General features: G+C 53.7%; 1 protein-coding gene across 1 annotated transcript in view; it reads right to left on the minus strand.

Annotated features, from left to right (window-relative positions):
• Positions 1-20,983, minus strand: part of MOV10L1 (Mov10 like RISC complex RNA helicase 1) — a 57,370-nt gene that overhangs the window by 15,175 nt on the left and 21,212 nt on the right. Inside the window, 5 exon segments of the mRNA XM_047788397.1 lie at positions 3,242-3,339; positions 4,279-4,337; positions 15,352-15,443; positions 17,888-17,958; positions 18,266-18,443. Of these exon segments, the coding sequence (XP_047644353.1) occupies positions 3,242-3,339; positions 4,279-4,337; positions 15,352-15,443; positions 17,888-17,958; positions 18,266-18,443 (498 nt within the window).

A 20,983-nucleotide genomic window follows, 5' to 3' on the forward strand; every position in this document is an offset into this window, starting at 1 on the left:
TCTTTTGACTGTCAACTTTTCCATGCTTCACTTTTTGTTTCTGTTGCACCACGATGGGAACTCTCTCTCTATATATATTCTTTTTCTCAAATGACCCTCCATCATGTTCCATCGCAAGTGACTGGATACAGTTCCCTGTGCTATACAGCAGCATCTCACTGCTTATCCACTCCAGAGGCAGTAGTCTGCATCTACCAAGCCCAAACGCCTAGTCCACCCTACTCTCTCCCCCTTGGCAACCACAAATCTGTTTTGCATGTCCATGAGTTTGTTTCTTTCCTGTGGAAAGGTTCATTTGTGCCGTATGTTAGATTCCAGATATAAGTGATATCATATTTGCCTCTTTCTGACTTACTTCACCTAGTATGTGAATCTAGTTCCATCCACATTGCTGCAAACGGCATTATTTTGTTCTTTTTTATGGCTGAGTAATATTCCATTGTGTGTGTGTGTGTGTGTGTGTGTGTGTGTGTGTATATATATGCCACATCTCCTTCATCCATTTGTCTGTCAATGGGCATTGGAGGCTGTTTCCATGTCTTGGCTACTGTGAACAGTGCCGCAGCGAACACAGGGGTGCATGCATCTTTCCCAATTGCAGTTTTGTCTGGATGTATGCCCAAGAGGAGGGCTGCTGGATCACATGGTAGCTGTGTATCTAGTTTTCTGAGGAAGCTCCAGGCTACTGTCCACGGCAGTTGTACCAATTTTCCTTTCCACCAACAGTGCAGGCGGGTTCCCTTTGCTCCACATCCTCTCCAACATTTGTTCTTTGTAGACTTCTAACAGCCATTCTGACTGTGTGAGGTGGTACCTCACTGTAGTTTTGATTTGCATTCCTCTAACAATTAGGGACGCTGAGCATTTTTTCATGTGGCTGTTGGTCATACGTATGCCTTCTTTGGAGAAATGCCTATTCAGGTCCTCTGCCCGTTTTTCCATTGTTTGTTGTTGTTTTTCTGTTGTGAGTTGTTTGTGTATTTTGGAGACGAAGCCCTTGCTGGCTGCCCCATTTACAGCTATTTTCTCCCATTCTACAGGTCGGCCTTTTGGTTTTTAATGGTTTCCTTTTAAGGTGGACTAGGTCCCACTGGCTGGTTTCCGTTTTGGGTGGTAGATATTTTATAGTCCAGTTAGCAGCCTGGCACTTTGGGCTGTGGCTGAGTTACTTAGGGAGGGTGGGAGTTTGGGGGCTCAGTCAGCACCCTCTGAGGACCCCCCAGAAGACCCATCTGTGTTCTGGCTGGGGGAAGAGGGCCTTCCTAGCACCCAGGGGCCCAGGCTCTGCAGGTGCTCTTTTCCTCACAAGCTGACGCTCTAGGGAACTCTGCAGATGGGAAAGCTCTGCCCAGAGAACCTTGTCCACCGCGTCCATGAGCCACCCAGGGCTGCCTCCTCTACCTGGCAGGCCCCGGGCTTCTCCCAGGCGCCCCAGGCCAGGGAGCGGCAAGGCTGCCACTGCGGCTGCCACGGCAGTCTCCTCCTGCCTTTCTCTTCTTAGGAGTCACCGTCCTGCAGTATCTGATGCTCAGGGTCTCAACCTGCTGTTTCCTGTATTTTGCCTGGTTTTTAATTATTTCGGGGGGAAGGGAAACCCAGTCCCTGTAATCCCACCTTGGTTGGCTGGTGGAATGACCTTGAGATGATCTGCAATTTAGCCAATCTATAACAAGTTAATACTCTCCAATTAAAAGTATTAATAAGATTCAGCCAATCAGGACGTGATGCACCTACTAAAGGGAAACACCTGCTCACCTCACAGCCGCCATCAGCACCAGAGACCCCCCCCCATGAGAACCAGGCAGTAGGATGGGCCAGGAAATGAGGGATGAAGAGAGTTTTGCAGACGACCTTGCATCTGTGTCCACTGAGGACCCTTTTCTATTTTCAGAGATCAGATACAGACGACACGGCCGATTACTTTAAAGGAAGCCTTGGAGTTCCCCTTGTGGCTCAGTGGAAATGAATCTGACTAGCACCCGTGAGGACACAGGTTTGATCCCTGGCCTCGCTCCGGGGGTTAAGGATTCCGCGTTGCCATGAGCTGTGGTGTGGGTCGCAGATGTGGCTCAGATCCTAGTTGCTGGGGCTGTGGTGCAGGCCGGCGGCTACAGCCCCGATTCAACCCCTGGCCTGGGAGCTTCCATGTGCCGCAAGTGCGGCCCTAAAAAGACGAAAAAAAAAAAAAGAAAAGAAAAGAAAAGAAAAGAAAGGAAGCCTCCTGCTATTTCTGCCACAGGATTTTCTGTTACTATGGAAGCATTCTAAAGCTTCGTTTTTGGAGAGGGACCATAAAATGGCAAAAGGGTTTCTAAATATTAGGTATAATTTAAAAAGGATTACAAACTCAAAACAGATGATAAACTTACTCAAAAAAGCAAATTCCATTAGCACCGCATTCTACGTTCCAGGTTTGACCATGGCACGGAGGGCTTTTTTTTTTTTTGTCTTTGCCATTTCTTGGGCCGCTCCCGTGGCATATGGAGGTTCCCAGGCTAGGGGTCTAATTGGAGCTGTAGCTGCCAGCCTACGCCAGAGCCACAGCAACGTGGGATCCGAGCCGCGTCTGCAACCCACACCACAGCTCACGGCAACGCCAGATCCCTAACCCACTGAGCAAGGCCAGGGATCGAACCCACAACCTCATGGTTCCTAGTCGGATTCGTTAACCACTGCGCCATGACGGGAACTCCCCCCCCCTTTTTTTGTCTTTTTGGGGTTTTTCTTGTTAGTGGAAATACAGTGATAAATAAAACCACTTCTATTTCACTCATGGAGATACACAGAGCGCCCAGGACAGAACTGGTACCTAACAGGTGCTATGTCACCATTTATGGAGCTCCCGGATCATATAATTAAGAAATCACCGTAACACTGTGTAATTTGAAACTTCACTGCAACATAACGCAACACTGGCGGAGCGTGCGGTGCTTCTGGGCACGTGTACGAGCGTGTATATACGCCTGCCGGCATGTACACCACTACCATGCAGTTTACGAGTCAAGTTTGAGCCGACGCGAGCAGGTCTGCACCTTTCTTTTCCCCACCCAGCATATGCTGTGGCCGTCTTGACCCCAGCACGGCCGCACGGAAACTTCACGCGACATCTGTACTGTGAAGGCTTTCGCTGGTTTTACTTTAACTGTGATTTTGGGCCACGTGTGAACGGCGCTCACGACACTCCTCGGACGCGCTCATCAGCTGAGGGCTGATCGGTTATCCACATACATCAAAGCGGTACCTTGGAGGCGGACTGCCCGTCCTGTGGGGGGTCCCGGGCATGGCTCCAGTTCCACGTCACCTGGGGAGACTGCAAAACGACTTCTTCTGGAAACAACACTTTCGAAACAAGCAAAGGTAAAGAAGGCAGACATTACTGGTGAGCTTGGGAAAGACGGACAGAGCCGGCCCTGAGGTCGTTCCAGTCTGTGCACCCCCACCCCCACCGCCCCCGGCCTGCCCTCTGCTCCTCGGCCACGGCCAGCACCACAGATTTGTGCATCAAAGCCATTTACGTGGCTATTTGCAAGGACAAAAATGAGTTGCATCAAGAAGGGAAAAGCAGAGTGCAATCACTTTATTTTTAATAATTTAAGCATGCTATTTTCACATGGTTGCAGTAGTAGGAAAACGCTGAAACTTCCCAGTAGAAAGAAAAATGCTGGGTGTAACATGGTTTACTCCTTTTTTTTTTTTTTTTTGCTTTTTGCTTTTTAGGGCCACACTTGCAGCACATGGAAGCCCCCAGGCCAGGGGTCGAATTAGAGCTGCAGCTGCCGGCCTACACCACAGCCACAACAACGCGGGATCCGAGCCATGTCAGTGAACCATCTACAGCTTGTGGCAACACCAGATCCTTGACACACTGAGCAAGCCTAGGTTTTGAATCAGAATCCTCATGGATCCTAGCTGGGTTTGTAACCTGCTGAGCCACAATGGGAACTCCCCCCCTTTTTAGTTAAAGCGTAGTTGTGCTGATTTCTGCCGTCCAGCACAGGGACCCGGTCGTACATATCCTCGCATTAGCTTCCGTCGCGGCCTGTCCCGGGAGGCGGGAGAGCGTTCCCGGGCTGCACCGCAGGACCCTGTTGCTCACCCAGTCTCAGTGGAATAGTTTGCATCTGCTAACCCCAAACTCCCCCCGGCCATCCCACCCCCCCAGCCCCGCCAGCTCTACTTCTGACGCACAACTAAAGAGACTGGTTTACACAAAACTCTGTGTGGAGCTTCTGAAAAGACTCCTGGAAGACGCCACACCATCCCCCACGAAGGAAATACCTTTCGCACCCAAGTGGACGACTTGCTCAAGAGCAAAGTGACACCGTCGGCTGGTGGTCCTGCAGGAGAAAGCAACACCTGTCACCACCCGGGACCTTCAGGGAACACTCACACAGGGCAGGCCACCACCAGGGGGGCTGCAGGCCAAGGGCGGCCACCGGGCAAATGTCAACATGCCAGTCGGGACAGCAGAGGCGCCTTCCCTTCTCAGAGTAGTTCTCTTTTCATGCAGAAGGTGGACGCATCGGAGGAAAAGGAAACAGCACGGGTCTTGTTGGGGAGATGTTCCCAGTGCTGCTCAGGCCGCAGGAAAGCATCTCCGACCGGGAAGAGTCGCCCCTTGAAACCCACTCAAGTCACAGCCCAAAGATGGAGTCAGGCAGGCGAAAACTCTCAGAGCTCATCCACACACAAACGGGCTCCTGCTAAGACAGGAGCAGCCCTGGAGAGCGGCGCAAAAAGGAAAGACTTACCAGCAGGAGGCGGCAGAGCAAGAAGTCACTTAGGCAAAAAAGCGTGTCGGTTATGACAGGGTCACTTGTCCTTCAGGGGAGGCTGGGGCTTCTCTGGCAGACACCTCCCCAGGCTCCTGATTGGCTGGTTTAAGCATCCATCCATTTCTGGCAGACCGCCCCAGGCTCCTGATTGGCTGATTTAAGCGTCCATCCATTTCTGGCAGACACCACCCCAGGCTCCTGATTGGCTGGTTTCTGGGACCGTGAGATTCTGAGTGAAACCTGTCTGGTGACTGACCGTGGGGCTTTAGCACAAGCAGCTCCACTGTGGGCCTGTTGTCTTTTTTTTTTTTTTTTTTAACACCACAAAAAGAGTAAATGGAAAATGGAAAATAAAATTCTGTGGTCAATGGAAAAAGACACCAAAGCTCCAGAGCACCAGAGGGCCTGGGCCCCGCACAGGCACAGAGCTGGCCCATGGCGTCCCAGACTCAGGACACACGCGGGTGTCGGCAAAGTCTGGACTTGGGCACCTGAGGGACCGTCTCTCCCCTGGATCTGGAGGTGCAGGTCACCATCAGGACCCATTCCCACGCACAGTGTCCCAGGGAGGCGTGCGTGGGGCCGGAAGAACAAGAACCTCCCCTGTGGGGCTCCTGGCAGCCCCCTTGCCCCGTGGGATACAATAAACTCCACCCAAGATGAGTAATAACCAGCAAAGACCCTCCCAGGACTTAGACTTGGCAAGACTGACTCTAAGAAAGAAAAAAAAAAAAACCTCAAAGCGAATCACCGAACAAGGAGGAAACCCTGCAGTGGGAGGTGCAAAAGCCGCCCGGCACAGACCGCAAGACGACAGGCTGCGCAGACAGAACGCCCTGTCAACCTGCAGACCGTCACCTTGGCCTAAGTGCATGAAGAACACAAACGCTAGAAGGACATTATGGGAGGAATTCACGAGAATAAAACATCACGGTTCTCATCCTGGGCATAAAAGGAAGGGTCCAGAACGTTATCCAGTTCCAAGAGCCATCTCGAAGGGATTAGGACAGCGTAACAGAGGGCTGGAGCCCAACTTCTCTCACAAAAACAAAATTACACCCAAATGCTGAGCAACCATCAACTAAATGGACTGGCGACTTTCAAAAAGATTCCAGAAGACAAAGAGGGGGCCACATCAAGAGGTAGGAGGGTCGATTACGTGATATAAGCAACCCCATACCTCCTGGGTGGGAAATCCATAGACTGCAAAGTAACTATCACAGGGACTCACCTACAGAGGAGAGAGTTCTGAGTCTCATGTCAAACCCCCAGGCCTGGGGAGCTGGCATGGGGAGAGTGAGCCCCCGGAGCATCAGGCATTGAGGGCCAGCAGGGCTTGTGCGCAGGAGCGCCACAGGACTGGGAGAAACAGAGACCCCATTCTTAAAAGGTGCACACAGACTTTCACGTGCACTGGGTCCCAGGGCAAAGCAAGGGCTCCATAGGAATCTGGGTCGGACCTGACTGCAGTTCTTGGAGGACCTCCTGGGAAAACTGGGGTGAGTGTGGCTTGTTGTGGGGGAAGGGCATTGGAAGAAAAGCTCTCGGGAATATTCAGCAGCAGTGCCTTTCTCTGGAGGGGGCCATTTGGGGAAAATCTGGCCCCACCCATCAGCGCTGAGAAGCCCCAGGCCAAACAACAATCCAGGTGGGATCACAGCCCTACCCCTCAGTAAACAGGCAGCCTAAAGAACCCCTCCCCCCAAGGCACAGAGCCACCTCTAATCTCACCCAGAGACAAAGCGCCACCCACCAGAGGGATAGGAATCAGCTCCATCTACAGTGGGCAGGCATCAGTCCCTCCCATCAGGAAGCCTCCAGCAAGCCCTTGTACCACCTTCAGCCACAAGGGGGGCAGACACCAGAAGGAAGAGAGGGCTACAACTCTATTATCTGTGAAAAGATCACACCAAAAAAACCAATAAAAGTGAAAAGACAGAGAACTATAACTCAGATGAGGGAGAAAGGAAAAACCCCAGAAAATCAGCTAAGTGATGAGATTCTCAGCCTCCAGGAAAAAGACTAGACTGTTGATGCTGAAGATGATGCAAGACATTGGAAATAAACTGGAGGCGAAGATGCATAGCTTACAGGAAACACTGAGCAAAGAGATACAAGACATACAACTTAAACAAGAAGAGATGCAAACTACAATCACTGAAATAAAAAGCTCACTAGAAGCAGCTAACAGCAGAATACGGGAGGCAGAAGAACGAATAAGTGAGGTGGAGGACAGACTGGTGGAAATTACGGATGCAGAACAGAAAAGAGAAAAAAGACTGAAAAGAAATGAAGAGAGTCGCAGAGAACTCTGGGACAACGTGAAACGCACCAACATCCGTATTATAGGGGTGCCAGAAGGAGAAGAGAGAGATAAGGGGACAGAAAAAATACTCAAAGAGACAATAGCCAAAAACTTCCCCAACATGGGAAAGGAACCACTCACTCAAATCCAGGAAGCGCAACGGGTACCATATAAAATAAACCCAAGGAGGAAACTCAAGGAGACACATACTAACCAAATGGACCAAAATTAAAGACAAAGAGAAAATACTGAAAGCAGCTAGGGAAAAGAAACAAATAACAGACAAGGGAACCCAGATAAGGTTATCGGCAGATTTTTCAGCTGAAACTCTGCAGGCCAGGAGGGAGTGGCATGATATACTCAACATGATGAAAGGAAAAAACCTCCAACCAAGATTACTTTACCCAGCAAGGCTTTCATTCAGATTTGAAGGAGAAATCAAAACCTTCACAGGTAAGCAAAAGCTAAGATGATTCAGCAACACTAAACCAGCTTTACAACAAATGCTAAAGGAACTTCTCTAGGCAGAAAAGAAAAGGCCGCAACTGGAAAAGAAGATACTACAAATGACAAGGCTCACCAGGAAAGGTACATATACAGTAAAGATACGAAATCATGTATGCACAATTATGTCACCAAAATCAGAAATCGTGAGAAGATGAGGGTACAAATGCAGGACACTGGAGATGCACTTGCAATTGAGAGACCAACAACTTCAAACAGTCTCATATACATATAGACTCTCATATCAAAACTTCAGAGGAACTGCAAACCAAACATCTACAATTGATAAACAAATAAGAAAAATCAACTCGAATACAACACTAAAGATAGTCATCAAACCGGAAGAGGAGAGAACAAGAGAAGAAGGGAAGAAAAAAGAGCAACAAAAACAAATCCAAAGCAATTAATACAATGGCAATAAGAACATACATATCAATAATTACCTTAAATGTGAATGGACGAAACACCCCAACCAAGAGACACAGACTGGCTGAACAGATACAAAAACAAGACCCATACATATGCTGTCTTCAAGAGACCCACTTCACTTCTAGGGACCCATACAAATGGAAAGTGAGAGGATGGAAGACAATATTCCATGCAAATGGGGATCAAAAGAAAGCTGGAGTAGCAATACTTCTATCAGACAAAATAGACTCTAAAATGAAGAATAGTTTAAGGGACAAGGAAGGTCACTACATAATGATCAAAGGATCAATCCCAGAAGATACAACAATTTTAAATATCTACGCAGCCAACACAGGTTCACCACAATATATAAGGCAACCGCTAACAACCTCAAAAGGACAAATCAACAATAACACAATCATAGTGGGGGACTTTAACACCCCACTTACAGCAGTGGACAGATCAACCAGACAGAAAATGAATAAGGAAACACAGGCCCCGAATGAAGCATTAGACCAGATGGACTAAATACGTATTTATAGGACATTCCATCCAAAAGCAACAGAATACACATGCTTCTCAAGTGCACCTGGAACACTCTCTAAGATGGATCACATCCTGGGCTACAAATCCAACCTCAGGAACTTTAAGAAATTTGAAATCCTATCAAGCATCTTTTCCAACCTCAACGCTATACGACTGGAAATCAACAATAAGAAAAAACTGCAAAAAACACAAACATTGGAGACTCAACAACATGCTACTAAACAACCAATGGATCACTGAAGAAATCAAAGTGGAAATTAAAAAATACCTAGAAACAAATGACAACGAAGATACCACACTCCAAAACCTATGGGATGCAGCAAAAGCCGTTCTAAGAGGAAAGTTTATAGCAATACAAGCCCACCTCAGGAAACAAGAAAAAGCTCAAATAAACAAGCTAACTTTACATCTAAACCAGCTCAAGAGAGAAGAACAGACAAGACCTAAAGTGAGCAGAAGGAAAGAAATCAGAAAGATCAGAGCAGAAATCAATGAAACAGAAACAAAGAAAACCACAAAAAAGATCAATGAAACGAAAAGCTGGTTCTTTGAAAAGATCAACAAAATTGATAAACCCTTAGCCAGACTTATCCAGAAAAAGAGAACTCAAATCAATAAAATTAGAAATGAATAAGGAGAAGTAACAACGGACATCACAGAAACACAAAGGATCATAAGAGACTACTGTATGCAACTCTACACCAATAAAACGGAAAACCTAGAGGAAATGGACATATTCTTAGAAAAGTACAATCTTCCAAGACTAAATCAAGATGAGAAAGAAAAGATCAACAGACCAATCGCAAGCACGGAAACTGAAACTGTGATTAAAAAACTTCCAACAAACGAAAGTCCAGGACCAGATGGCTTCACAGGCGAATTCCATCAAACACTTAGATAAGAGCTAACACCTCTCCTTCTGAAACTGTTCCAAAAAACTGCAGAGGGGAGTTCCCGTCGTGGCGCAGTGGTTAACGAATCCGACTAGGAACCATGAGGTGGCAGGTTCAATCCCTGGCCTTGCTCAGCGGGTTAAGGATCCAGTGTTGCCGTGAGCTGTGGTGTAGGTCGCAGACGCGGCTCGGATCCCCCGTTGCTGTGGCTCTGGCGTAGGCCGGTGGCTACAGCTCCGATTCGACCCCTAGCTTGGGAACCAAGCCCAAGAAGTGATAAAAAAAACTTCAGAGGAAGGGACACTCCCAAACTCATTCTATGAGGCCACCATCACCCTGACACCAAAACCAAAGATACCACAAAAAAGGAAAACTACAAGCCAATTTCACTGATGAACGTCGATGCAAAAATTCTCAACACTCATGTTGCAACAGAAGAAAGGCGGGGGGGAAAAATGTAATTGTAATGTATACATGTAAGGATAACCTGACCCCCTTGCTGTACAGTGGGAAAAAAATAATAAATAATTAAAAAAAATATATATATATAAAAAAATTCTCAACAAAATACTAGTAAACCGCATCCAACAATGCATCAAAAAGACTGTACATCAGGACCAAGTGCGACTCACCCCAGGGATGCAAGCGTTCTTCAATACCCACAAATCCACCAGTGTGATGCGCCGCACGAACAAACTGAAGAATAAAAACCATACGATCCTCTCAACAGACGCGGAAAAAGCCTTTGACAAAATCCAACACCCATTTCTGATAAAAACGCTTCAGAAAGTGGGCCTAGAGGGTACCTACCTCAACATCAGAAAGGCCACATATGACAAACCCACAGCGAACATCCTTCTCAATGGTGAAAAGCTGACAGAATTCCCTCTGAGATCAGGAACAAGACAAGGATGTCTGCTCTCACCACTACTCTTCAACATAGTTTTGGAAGTCCTAGCCACGGCAATCAGAGAAGCAAGAGAAATAAAAGGAATCCAAATTGGAAAGGAAGAGGTAAAACTCTCACTATTTGCAGATGACATGATACTATACCTAGAGAATCCTAAAGACGCTACCAGAAAACTGTTAGAGCTCATCCACAAGTTGGGCAAAGTCGAAGGATACACAATCAATACACAGAAATCGACGGCATTTCTATACACTAACAATGAAAGATCAAAAAGAAAAATTAGGGAAGCAATCCCGCTTACCACTGCATCAAAAAGAATAAAACTGCATCAAAAAGAAAAAAATGGGCAAAAGACCTGAATAGACATTTCTCCAAAGAAGACATACGGATGGCCAGGAACCACATGAAAAGATGTTCAGCATCACTCATTATTCGAGAAATGCACATCAAAACCACTGTGAGGTACCACCTTCCACCAGCCAGAATGGCCATCATCCAAAGGTCTGCAAACAGTAAGTGCTGGAGAGGGAGGGGAGAAAAAGGAACCCCGTGACACTGTTGGTGGGATTGTAAACTGGTGCAACCACTGTGGAAAGCAGCATGGAGATGCCTCAGAAAACTAAACATAGAACGACCACTGGATCCAGCACTCCCACTCCTGGGCATCTCTCCAGAGAAAACCACGACTCGCAAAGACACATAGACTCCAATGTTCATTGCAGCACTATTTCCAATAGCCAAGACATGGAAACAACCTCAATGTCCATCGACAGAGGAGTGGATCCAGAAGAGGTGGTACATATACACAAGGGCATATCACTCAGCCATTAAAAGGAAAGAAATGATGGCATTCGTGGCAGCATGGATGGACCTAGAAACTATCATGCTAAGTGAAGTCAGTCAGACAATGAGACACCAACATCCAATGCTTTCACTGACATGTGGAATCTGAAAAAAGGACACAATGAACTTCTTTGCAGAACAGATACCGACTCACAGACTTTGAAAAACTTATGGTTTCCAAAGGAGACAGGTTGGGGGTAGGGGGATGCACTGAGGGTTTGGGATGGACATGCTATAAAATGTTGTTGTGATGACTGTTGTACACATATAAATGTAATAAAATGCATTATTTAACCCCCCCCCCGAGTTCCCATCGCGGCGCAGTGGCTAACGAATCCAACTAGAAACCATGAGGTTACGGGTTCGATCCCTGGCCTTGCTCAGTGGGTTGAAGATCCGGCATTGCTGTGAGCTGTGGTGTAGGTCGCAGACATGGCTTGGATCCCACGTTGCTGTGGCTCTGGTGTAGGCCAGTGGCTACAGCTCCGATTAGACCCCTAGCCTGGGAACCTCCATATGCCTCGGAAGTGGCCCTAGAAAAGGCAAAAAGACAAAACCAAAACAAAACCCCCTAAAACCAAGAAAACAAACAGCCATCTCAAGGCTGAAGAAAAAAAATAATTAACAAATGCCAAAGAGGGAGCTCCCGCTGTGGCGCAGCATAGCAGAAACTAACCCGACTAGGATCCATGAGGTGGCAGGTTCAATCCCTGGCCTTGCTCAGTGGGTTGAGGATCTGGCATTGCTGTGAGCTGTGGTGTAGGTCGCAGACTTGGCTCGGATCCTGAACTGCTGTGGCTGTGGTGTAGGCCAGCAGCTGCAGCTCTGATCTGATCCCTAGCCTGGCAGCTTCCGTATGCTGCAGGTATGGCCCCAAAGAGCAAAAAACAAAACAAAACCAAAACACACTAAAAAGGCACCAGGCATCACAGGTAAAACGGAAACTGACACACGAAATCCCTGAACACGATCTGATGGACAGCAAGACAGTACCTGCGTGAGAAGGTGAGACAAGATGAAAGCACAGGAGACGGAAACCCCGAGAAGTAAAACGGCGGGGGTGGGAACGAACCCAAATGAACAGGAATTCCAAAGAAGGACAAAGAACAGAAAAGCAGGGTAATTAAAGAAAGCTTCCCTAAGTACAAACTCTTGTCTGAGAGGAGACTCCGTATATTTTGCCTTTGAGGGCCGAACCTGAGCACATGGAGGCTCCCAGGCTAGGGGTCCAGTCGGAGCTGCAGCTGCGCCTATGTCCACACACACACCTGGACACAGTGGTCACGGCAGCTTTATCTGTAAAGGCCAAGATCCGCAAAGGACCCGCAACCATCCCCAGGTGCCTGAGGTATAACCCGGGGTATGACCTTAGAATATTACTGTCATAACGGAGAATGAATCCACGCGAAAGCAAGGATGAATCTCAAAATAATTGCGCTGAGCGACTTGATACCGGGCAAAAAACAGTAGGTCTGTCTGTTTCCACTTATGTAAATTCTACAAAACGGAGATGACTCTGCTGACAGGGTTGCGTGGGACTGGGAGCTGGGTCGCGGAGGAGGATGAGCGAAGGGGCACAAACACTGGGGGTGACAGATCCGCTCACAGGCTCCACTGGGAGGCTGGTTTCATGGGGCCTACAAGCGTCAAGTTGTCAAACTGCACATTTAACTAGGCGTGTTTTATGTGCATTTCATCCCAGGAAACCTGATTTTTAAAAAAGGAAAAACACTACGAGAACTAAATAAGCAAGCAGCACAAAGGTGCAGGTGTCTGCCCGCCTAGAGGGTCCAGCCTCTCAGCTCTGTCCTGCCTGCCATGCCGCAGTCCTCCAATGTTTCAAAACGAGTGAGAAACACAGATTTTGTTTTTCTAAATGTGGAATCTCTCTCCTGATTTTGAGCAACTTGATGCAAACAATCACAAACTCACATGGGGCAGTGCCCATGTGGCACAGGGGGTTAGGGATCCGGCATTGCTGCAGCTGCGGCTCAGGTTTGGTCCCTGGCCCAGGAACTTCCACGTGCTGCAGGTGGGCACACAAAACCTCTGCGCAGCACAAGTGGCCACGGGCCTGTCCTTCCCAGACGCCACCTCCCAACCCCCCACCCCCACCCCCCGCCGCAGACCTGGCCTCCCTGCAGCCCGCACCCTCTGAGTGGATTCAAACTTCCCGTCTCTCCAGAACTCTGGGCCAAGAACCACCACCCCGGCCCCTGGGTCCCTTGACCACTTGGCCTTTTGGTTTCTTCTGCTGCTTTCTCTGCTTGGTGCAAACCCCAGAGCTCACCGCACCCGCCTGCCCGCCTCCCCCCACTTCCGCAGGGATGCTCCCTCTCTCCTCCCCACCCCCAGACTCAGATCCACACCCGCTCCTTTGAACGTCCTTGCCTCGCCTTCCAGAGCAAAAACAAGCCATTCCAATTTCCCACTTACACTCAGCTCCCACCTCCTGTACGGCCCGGCCCCAAACACAGGCCCAGCCTGTGCCCAGAGCGTCCCCGCTGCTCCCTCTCCACACATCACCCCCTCTCCATGTCGCTCTAAACCGCAGACCAAGCAAGACCCGCCTGACCTCAGGCGCCTCTTCAGCCTCTGCTTTCAGAGCCAGAACGCCTGCACAAGGACCAGCTCCCTTTCTGCACAGCCCAGTCACCCCGACACACTTCCCTCCAGCTGCGGCCAAACGCTGAAGAGCTCTTAACCTAGACGTCAAAACCACTGATACACAAACCCCTGATATCTTAAAATTAGCACCTTCTGTTACTCAAAAGATTTTTTTTTGTTTTAGGGCCGCCCCTGAGGCATGTGGAGGTTCCCAGGCTAGGCGCCAAGTGGGAGCTGCAGCTGCCACCTACACCACAACTCATGGCAACACCCATCCTTAACCCACTGCGCCAACCATGGATTGAACCTGCGTCCTCATGGATATAGTCAGGTTCTTAACCCGCTGAGCCACAATGGGAACTGCAAAGATACTTTAAGAAAGTGAAAAGACAAGTAATAAACTCTGAGGAGTTGCCCCCGACACATGTATCTAAGAGTGTAGCATGACGAATAAGAAAAACCCAAGTATTCAGCAAAAACCACGAGCAGGCATCTCACAGCTGAAAGCATTAAGGGCCCACAAGCAGGGAGGTGCTCTGTCCTGGAAGGGCAGAGACGCACACGGGGACCACGGTGAGACGCCACGCCCCTGCCACAAGCACCACAGGCAGGTCCCGGGAGGGCTGGGGAGCCCCCGGCCGTGCAGATGCTCACGCGGGAGGCACTGCCGCCGCCTCGTGTGACGCCCGGGCACAGCCAAGGAGCCGTGGGCTTGTGCGTGCGGAGCTCAGGGGCCTCCCCAGCAGCCACAGGCCAGTTAAGGCAGGGGACAGTGCCGCGGGGTGTCCGCCCCAGGAGAGGCGGCCAGAGCAGGGCATGCCCACCATGTGACGGAAACTGCCGACGAGTGTCAGCACCGACACGACTCCCAGAAACTACGGGCCGCGGGCACAAACAACGGAAGCCAAAGGGGCCGATCTCCTCTGCGTGTGGGGTGCGCACTGTTTACCAAAGAGCAGGGGAGAAACACCAGATCCCAGTTAATGGGGGGGGGGCTTGTTGGAGGGGGGACAAGCGATGGCTGGGGCGGGGTCCCTGCACTCCTGAAGTCACACACGACGAGTGAGTGAGACAGAGGAGTCGGCTGGTGGGGGCAGCGTGAGGAACCAGCATCCGTGCACCCAAGGTCCAAAAAGGAAGAAACGGCAGTGCCCGTGGTGGCTCGGTGGTCACCAACCCAACTAGTATGCGTGAGGATGCGGGTTTGATCCCTGGCCTCGCTCGGTGGGTTAAGGATCTGGCAGTTCTGCGTCTGTGGTGGAGGCCGGCACCTGCAGCTCTAATTGACCCCTGGCCTGGGGAGCTCCATGTGTTGCAGGTGCAGCCCTACAACAACAACAACAAAACCAAAAACCCGAAAAGGAATGAACACGCACACACCTGCAACCGTGTATGTTAACAAGCATCTGGAGATGGAGCTGCGGTCGCAGAGGCACGTGGTGCCCACTCACCCCTGTGGGCGCCAACGCCACGGCACCCACGCTGCGACCTACATGTGAGAGACCATCCCGGGAGAAGCCGCCGCCCTCCCAGCATCTGGAAGAGTCGCTGGCAGCTCACCTGTTATAAGTAAACTCCACGTCCATAGGTTCAAAGTTATATGTTTGTTCAAATTCCGGATTAAGTTTAAGAGTTACATTTTCTTCACGAATCTAAAAAGAAACAATTATATTTCCACATTTACTTCTTGACTCCTTGGGACAATCTTCCATCCACACTCAGCAACACATCACGCAACACTCGCTCCACAGCCCCGAGCTAAAACGTGGCAGCTTAAACATGTGCAGACACTCAGCGGGGCCAGCCCTCTCCGCGGACACCGGGTGTGCGCGACAACACGACAGGCTGCTGCCTCCGAGGGAGACAGACCAACGGCCAGGACGGCCAGGACGAGGCAGCGTGTCCCGACCTCAGGAACCCCGCCCTCCGTGGACGGCCGGCCCTACGGGGACCCTGCAGCCAAAGCCAGATTCCTGACAGCGATTCCCCGACGAGCAGGAAGGCAAACCCTAACCCTAAGCCGAGAGGACCTGGGCCCGGGGAAGGAGGCGGCAGCAGGCAGCGGGGCTTCCGGAGAGCTGGGGGGACCACCAAGCGGGGGGCTGCGGGTGGGCTTGACGGGGCCCGAGTGTGCAGGGGCCCCTGCTCCCCGCCCCTAAAGGCCAGCATGCCCAGCACAGGGCCCTGGGGCTCCCCGGAGATCGCGGCCAAGGAAGATGGGCCTGTACCCGCAGACCGGCCGGCGCCCGAGCAAAGAGGCGAGCGCCGCCGCCTCCAACAGAAGAGGGGCGCCAGCTCTGGGTCCCGAGGCCGCTGTGTACAGACAGACACTGCCGTTTACAGAGACCGGGGACGCCAGGAGCTACAGAGACCAAGATAAGGAAACACAAGATGACACACGACACAAGGCACGTGTGGTGGGCCCGACGGAGTTCACAAACGAAGGTCGTGCTTGTGGAGCTCAACGCAGAGGGAAGGCGGAGGCGCCGAGGCGGCGGCGGGCCTGGGGCAGCGCGGGGCTCAGGCCACCGAGCCCGCCCGCAGCTCCCTAAACCACCCCGCACGGCCGGGTGCCCCAGGGCAGCGAGTGAGGCCGGGCCCGAGAGCTGCAGACACCACCGGCTTGGCTGCGCTTCACGGACCGGGCAGGGGGCGAGGCGGCCCTCACACCGCAGTCTGGGGTTCGGGACCCAGGGGCCGCGCTTGGGATCTGGGACCAACTCTTCTGAGGCTGGCGACCCCAGGGGCACAAGGGGCCTACGCTCTGGAAGCAAAGGTGGTCTCAGGGCCGTCTGGGCTCCGCGAGCCTTGTCTCCAGCTAAGTGAGCTCGAGCTGGCGGGGCTGATGGACCCTCCAGCTCGGGCTCAGCAGCCCCTGCCCGCAGCGGAAGGACTCGGCCAAGCCGCCCATCACTGAGGCGCGCGCGCCAAGGGTGCAGGCGCTGGCCTCACAGTCAGCCTCGTCCGTAAGGGCCACAGCCCAACCACCTGCCCACGCGCCTAAGACACCGCTCGGCTCCCTCCCTCCTCAGATGTGGGCGCCCTGTGGGTGACACGGACAGGAAGGAGGCTGGACCGTCTGCAGGGCCAGGTCCTGCAGGACAGCCGCCAGGGCCAAGCTGGCTGATGTCCGGCGTGAAGAGGGGACGCTCTCTGGGGAGGAGGGCTTCTGGCTCCAGAACCCGCACCCCTTCGGTGCGCACTTAGGACGGCGAGGCTCACGACTCAGGGCGCGGTCCAGCGGCCCTGCGGACGGGGACAGCAGGGCAGGTGGCGGCACCAGCACCCAAGCCTGATCTGGCGGAGGCGACATGAGCACAAGACCAGGGGCGGGCCCCCTGGCCTCCAGTCTCCAGGCAGGGCCTGCCCCCCTTAGTGGCAGCGCCGCGAGGGGCCCGCTGCTCTTGGACACCACCTGGCCTGCTCCTCTCGGCCCGGCGGACCTGGCCGACGCGCGGCCCCCCGGCTTTTCCAGAACAGCGGCCTCTGCGGCTTGCTTCTGTCCTTCGCCTTCAGAGACGACCTTCAGCCACCAAGGCCTTCTGTCTGTCTTTTGAGGCTCTCGGGTGCCACCTCCTCCTCCTCTCAGGGAGGAGAGCCACCCCGTGCGCTGCGGCCGTCTCTGGGGTCTCGCCTGTCCTCGGTGGGGAGCCACCGGCTGGGCCCGGCGCCGACCTCACCTCCGCGTTGCCTGTCCAGCCGCACGCTTGGAGAGGTCCCGCTCCAGGGGGAGACGGCACGAACGTGCCCCCCGCCGCCGCTGGCTCTCCCAGCCCGGGCTGCCTCGAGCCAGGGCCTCGGGGTGGCGAACGTCCCCGCGGGCGCAGGGCTGAGGACACCGCCTCCGCACGCTCCGCTCCGAGGCCTCTCTTCCGGAACCCGGGCGGGACGCGGATGCGACGAGGGCAGGACCTACCTGCGAGGCGCTCAGAGCTGAGGGTCTGGCGCTCAGAACGACAGGGCTTCCTCAGACACGAGGTGCTCCTCACGCGTCACAGGGACGTCGCGACCGGCTCTGCCCTCGCCCCTTCCGCACGGTCGTCCGCACCCAAGGGACCCCCGGCCCCGCGGCGGACGGGCCTGGGCGGCCTCTCACCTCGACGACGTAGCCGATGTACTCGATGACGTGGCCGTCGTACTCCGGGGTTTTCAAAATCAGCTTGTCACCTGGGTGAAAACACACGACCCCGCGGACAGCTGGAGGACCGGAGGCCTGGGTTCCGTGCTGTAAAACCAAACCCTCTGGAGAAGGGGCAGAAAACCGAGCATCGCTGGGATCCAGGGCTTCAGGCCACCTCCGCGCCCTGAGACGGAGACGCTGGCCCCACTCGAGTTGTTTTCAGCCACCTTCTGGCCCAGGGCAAAGGACACTGCAGGAGGGGACTGCAGAGCTGCCCGCTGAGAACGCGCTTTCCCGCGCGGGCGTCACTGGCTGCGAGGCCCCCCAGGAGAGCGCGCCGGGCCACAGACCCACCTGCGTACAGAGACGGCCTGCTCTCGGCCAGTCCCGGCACCTCCAGGACCAGCAGGCCCCCGCTCCGCTTCAGGGTGACCCCGCTCAGGTTGTACTCTCTCAGCTCCATCTCGGCGTGAATCTCCTCGAGCCAGAGCAGAGTCGAAAACTTCTCCTTGTAATTGGACATGTTCAGAAGCTGGAAAAGAACCCACATGCTAGCGAGGGCGCTGACACACGGCGCGCCCGTGTGAGAGAACTGGAAGCTGGGACCAAGCGCTGGGCAGTGCAGGACAGTGACCCTGAAGGGGGGACCGTCTACGTGAGCCCCACACCGCCCAGCGCCTCCCCAGACAGAGCTGCCAGGCTCCGTACGCACAGAGCCCCGGGCAGCCCTGCGGTCTCTGCGCCTAGTACGTGGAGCTGGGGGTCCGAGGGGGCTGAGTGCTGGCAAGCGTGCAGCACAGAGGGTCTGGAGAGCTCCCGAGGGTCCCCTCCGAACGTCAGCGGAGCCCTGGCCAGCACGCAAGCCGCCAACGGATGTCAGAGGGGAGACGCCTGCTGGGACCAGAGCGAGCTCCTCGGCCTCAGCACCTGGCGCCTGGGCCCCCCCCACCCTGAGGTGCTGCGAGCCCTCTCAGCTGTGACACCAGCAAGGCCACCTGGGGGAAGCGTCAGCTGCTGGAGATAGTCCCCAGAACCCCCAGGGCTGGAAGCGTGGGGTCCCACAGCCTGGATGGAAAGGCTGGAGATGAAGGGGCGCTGGGTGGGGTGCTCAGACGTGTGCGCCCCAAGGTAAAGGCGACTTTGGCTCCACCCAACAAAGCTTTCAAGCCAGGCTTAAAGACCCCCGGCTGTTTCCAGGTAAAAACTTGATGCATCCCAGAGCAAACCTCAAGAACATTTTCAGGGATAGAAAAATATGCTGCACCAACAAGGTCAAACTCACAGCACTTCACATCTAAACAAGAAAATCCTGGCATGGAAATACGCACAAACGACAATCCACTACGAGGAACAAACCTACCAACAGAAGCAGCACCAAAAATGACACCAGTGACAGAGGCGGGTATCGACACGCTGGTCGTGACTGCGCTGTATGTATCAGGTACTTCAAAGTCGGAGACCAACTGAGCACATTAAACAGAGACACACAACACACAAAAAAGATGCTCACTGAACTCGTGGAGATGACGTCTGACATACACACGCTGGATGGGATTATACTGTAAAAAAAAAAAAGGAAGGAAAAAAGCAAGAAAAAATAGTGAACTTGAAGACACAGCCACAGAAACCGTGCAGAACGCAATAGAGCGCCAAAGACCGAAGCAGGAACGGAGACTCGACGCAGCCTCGCTGCGTCAGTGGAACCAGGACCCGGAGAGGGCGGCAGAGACACCGCTTTTAGGACGGAATGGCCAAAACCTGCCCACGCGGGAAGACCTCCAGGTCCAGCTCATCAAATAAGCCCAAAGGACCCCAGCAAAGCGACGCGAGGAAGACACAGCAGGGCGCGCTCCAGTTTACGCTCCTCGAAGCTGGTGAAAGAGGGAACCCCGAGAGGAGCCACAAAAGAGAGGGGCCACGCGCAAGAGAAGGGGTGAGGAGGAAGCCAGCTCGCCAGGAGAGGCGCGGGGCAGCGCCACCCAGAGGCCAAGACCTGCAGGCACACCTTCCAAAAGGACAGCGCGGCACCCACTCGCCGCGCTCTCCTGCTCTCCCGGCTCCAAGCAGCCAGCCCCGCGGCCCCAGGGAAGGACAACGGCAACGGCGGGGAGAAGAGGCCTGGCCTCCAGAGGCCTTGGCGCGTGCTGACCACGTGCGGAGTCCGAGTGGTGAAACAGGGAGCCCTGCAGAGTTCAGGACGCGCAGGAGTCGGACTGCAACGCAGGCCAGAGGCCCAGGAGCGACCTGGGAGGCAGCGCTGAGAGCAGAGGCGAGCGCTGGCCTCAGAACGCGGGCTGAGGGCTGGCGCTCGGCCACCCCGGCCACGCTCCCAATGAACGCTCAAGAGCTGCCCACGGGCGCAGGTGCCGAGCGTGGCCACGGCCGGCCCCGTGCCAGACCCTAGGAAGCCACAGGCCGACGGGAGTCAGCAGCGGCGGGCAGAGGGGACAGAATCGCTGAAAAGGCAGAGGAGGAGGAACAAGGGCCCAGTGAACCCAAAGCCAGGCGGTGACGAGCCCAGGGCGCCAGCGCAAGCAAGGAGCACACACCGTCTCCTCCTGGCCCCGGGACGTTGCGGAAAAGGCAGCGGGTCTCCGGTGAACCAGGAAGAGACGCAGCTCGCTGCGGGCGGCTTGTGGGGCGGATCACAAGGACACAGGGAAGCGGCAGACGTGTGCCTTGTCGCGCGTCTGTGGTGACACTGTCAGGCCGACCGCAGCTCCCAGGCAGCGGCAGGGCCCGAGGAGGAGGAGGACGTGCTGCGGAACCTGAACCCGTCCGTCCCGACTATCAGCTCCACCGGCGTCATCGCTGCTGAAAGGAGTCGGCGGCCGCTGTCTTCTGGCGACGTCTGTGTCCCTGAGGAGGCCCCTGCCCAGGCCCTGGGCCCGCGTTACAGGACAGGCAGAGAGGCCGACACCCACACGAGGTCACGGCGCTGCAGCGCGCTGGGGCCCTCCGGACCCTCGGGTCTGCCCTCCCCGCTGCCCCGGCCCCGCTTCCGCCCTGACGCCAGCACTGCAACCACGTCCGGCTTCTGAGTCTGCAGACACCTCCCCTCCACCCCCGGCT

The sequence above is a fragment of the Phacochoerus africanus genome, chromosome 7 (genome assembly GCF_016906955.1).
Source record: "Phacochoerus africanus isolate WHEZ1 chromosome 7, ROS_Pafr_v1, whole genome shotgun sequence".
Taxonomy (NCBI): Eukaryota; Metazoa; Chordata; class Mammalia; order Artiodactyla; family Suidae; genus Phacochoerus; species Phacochoerus africanus.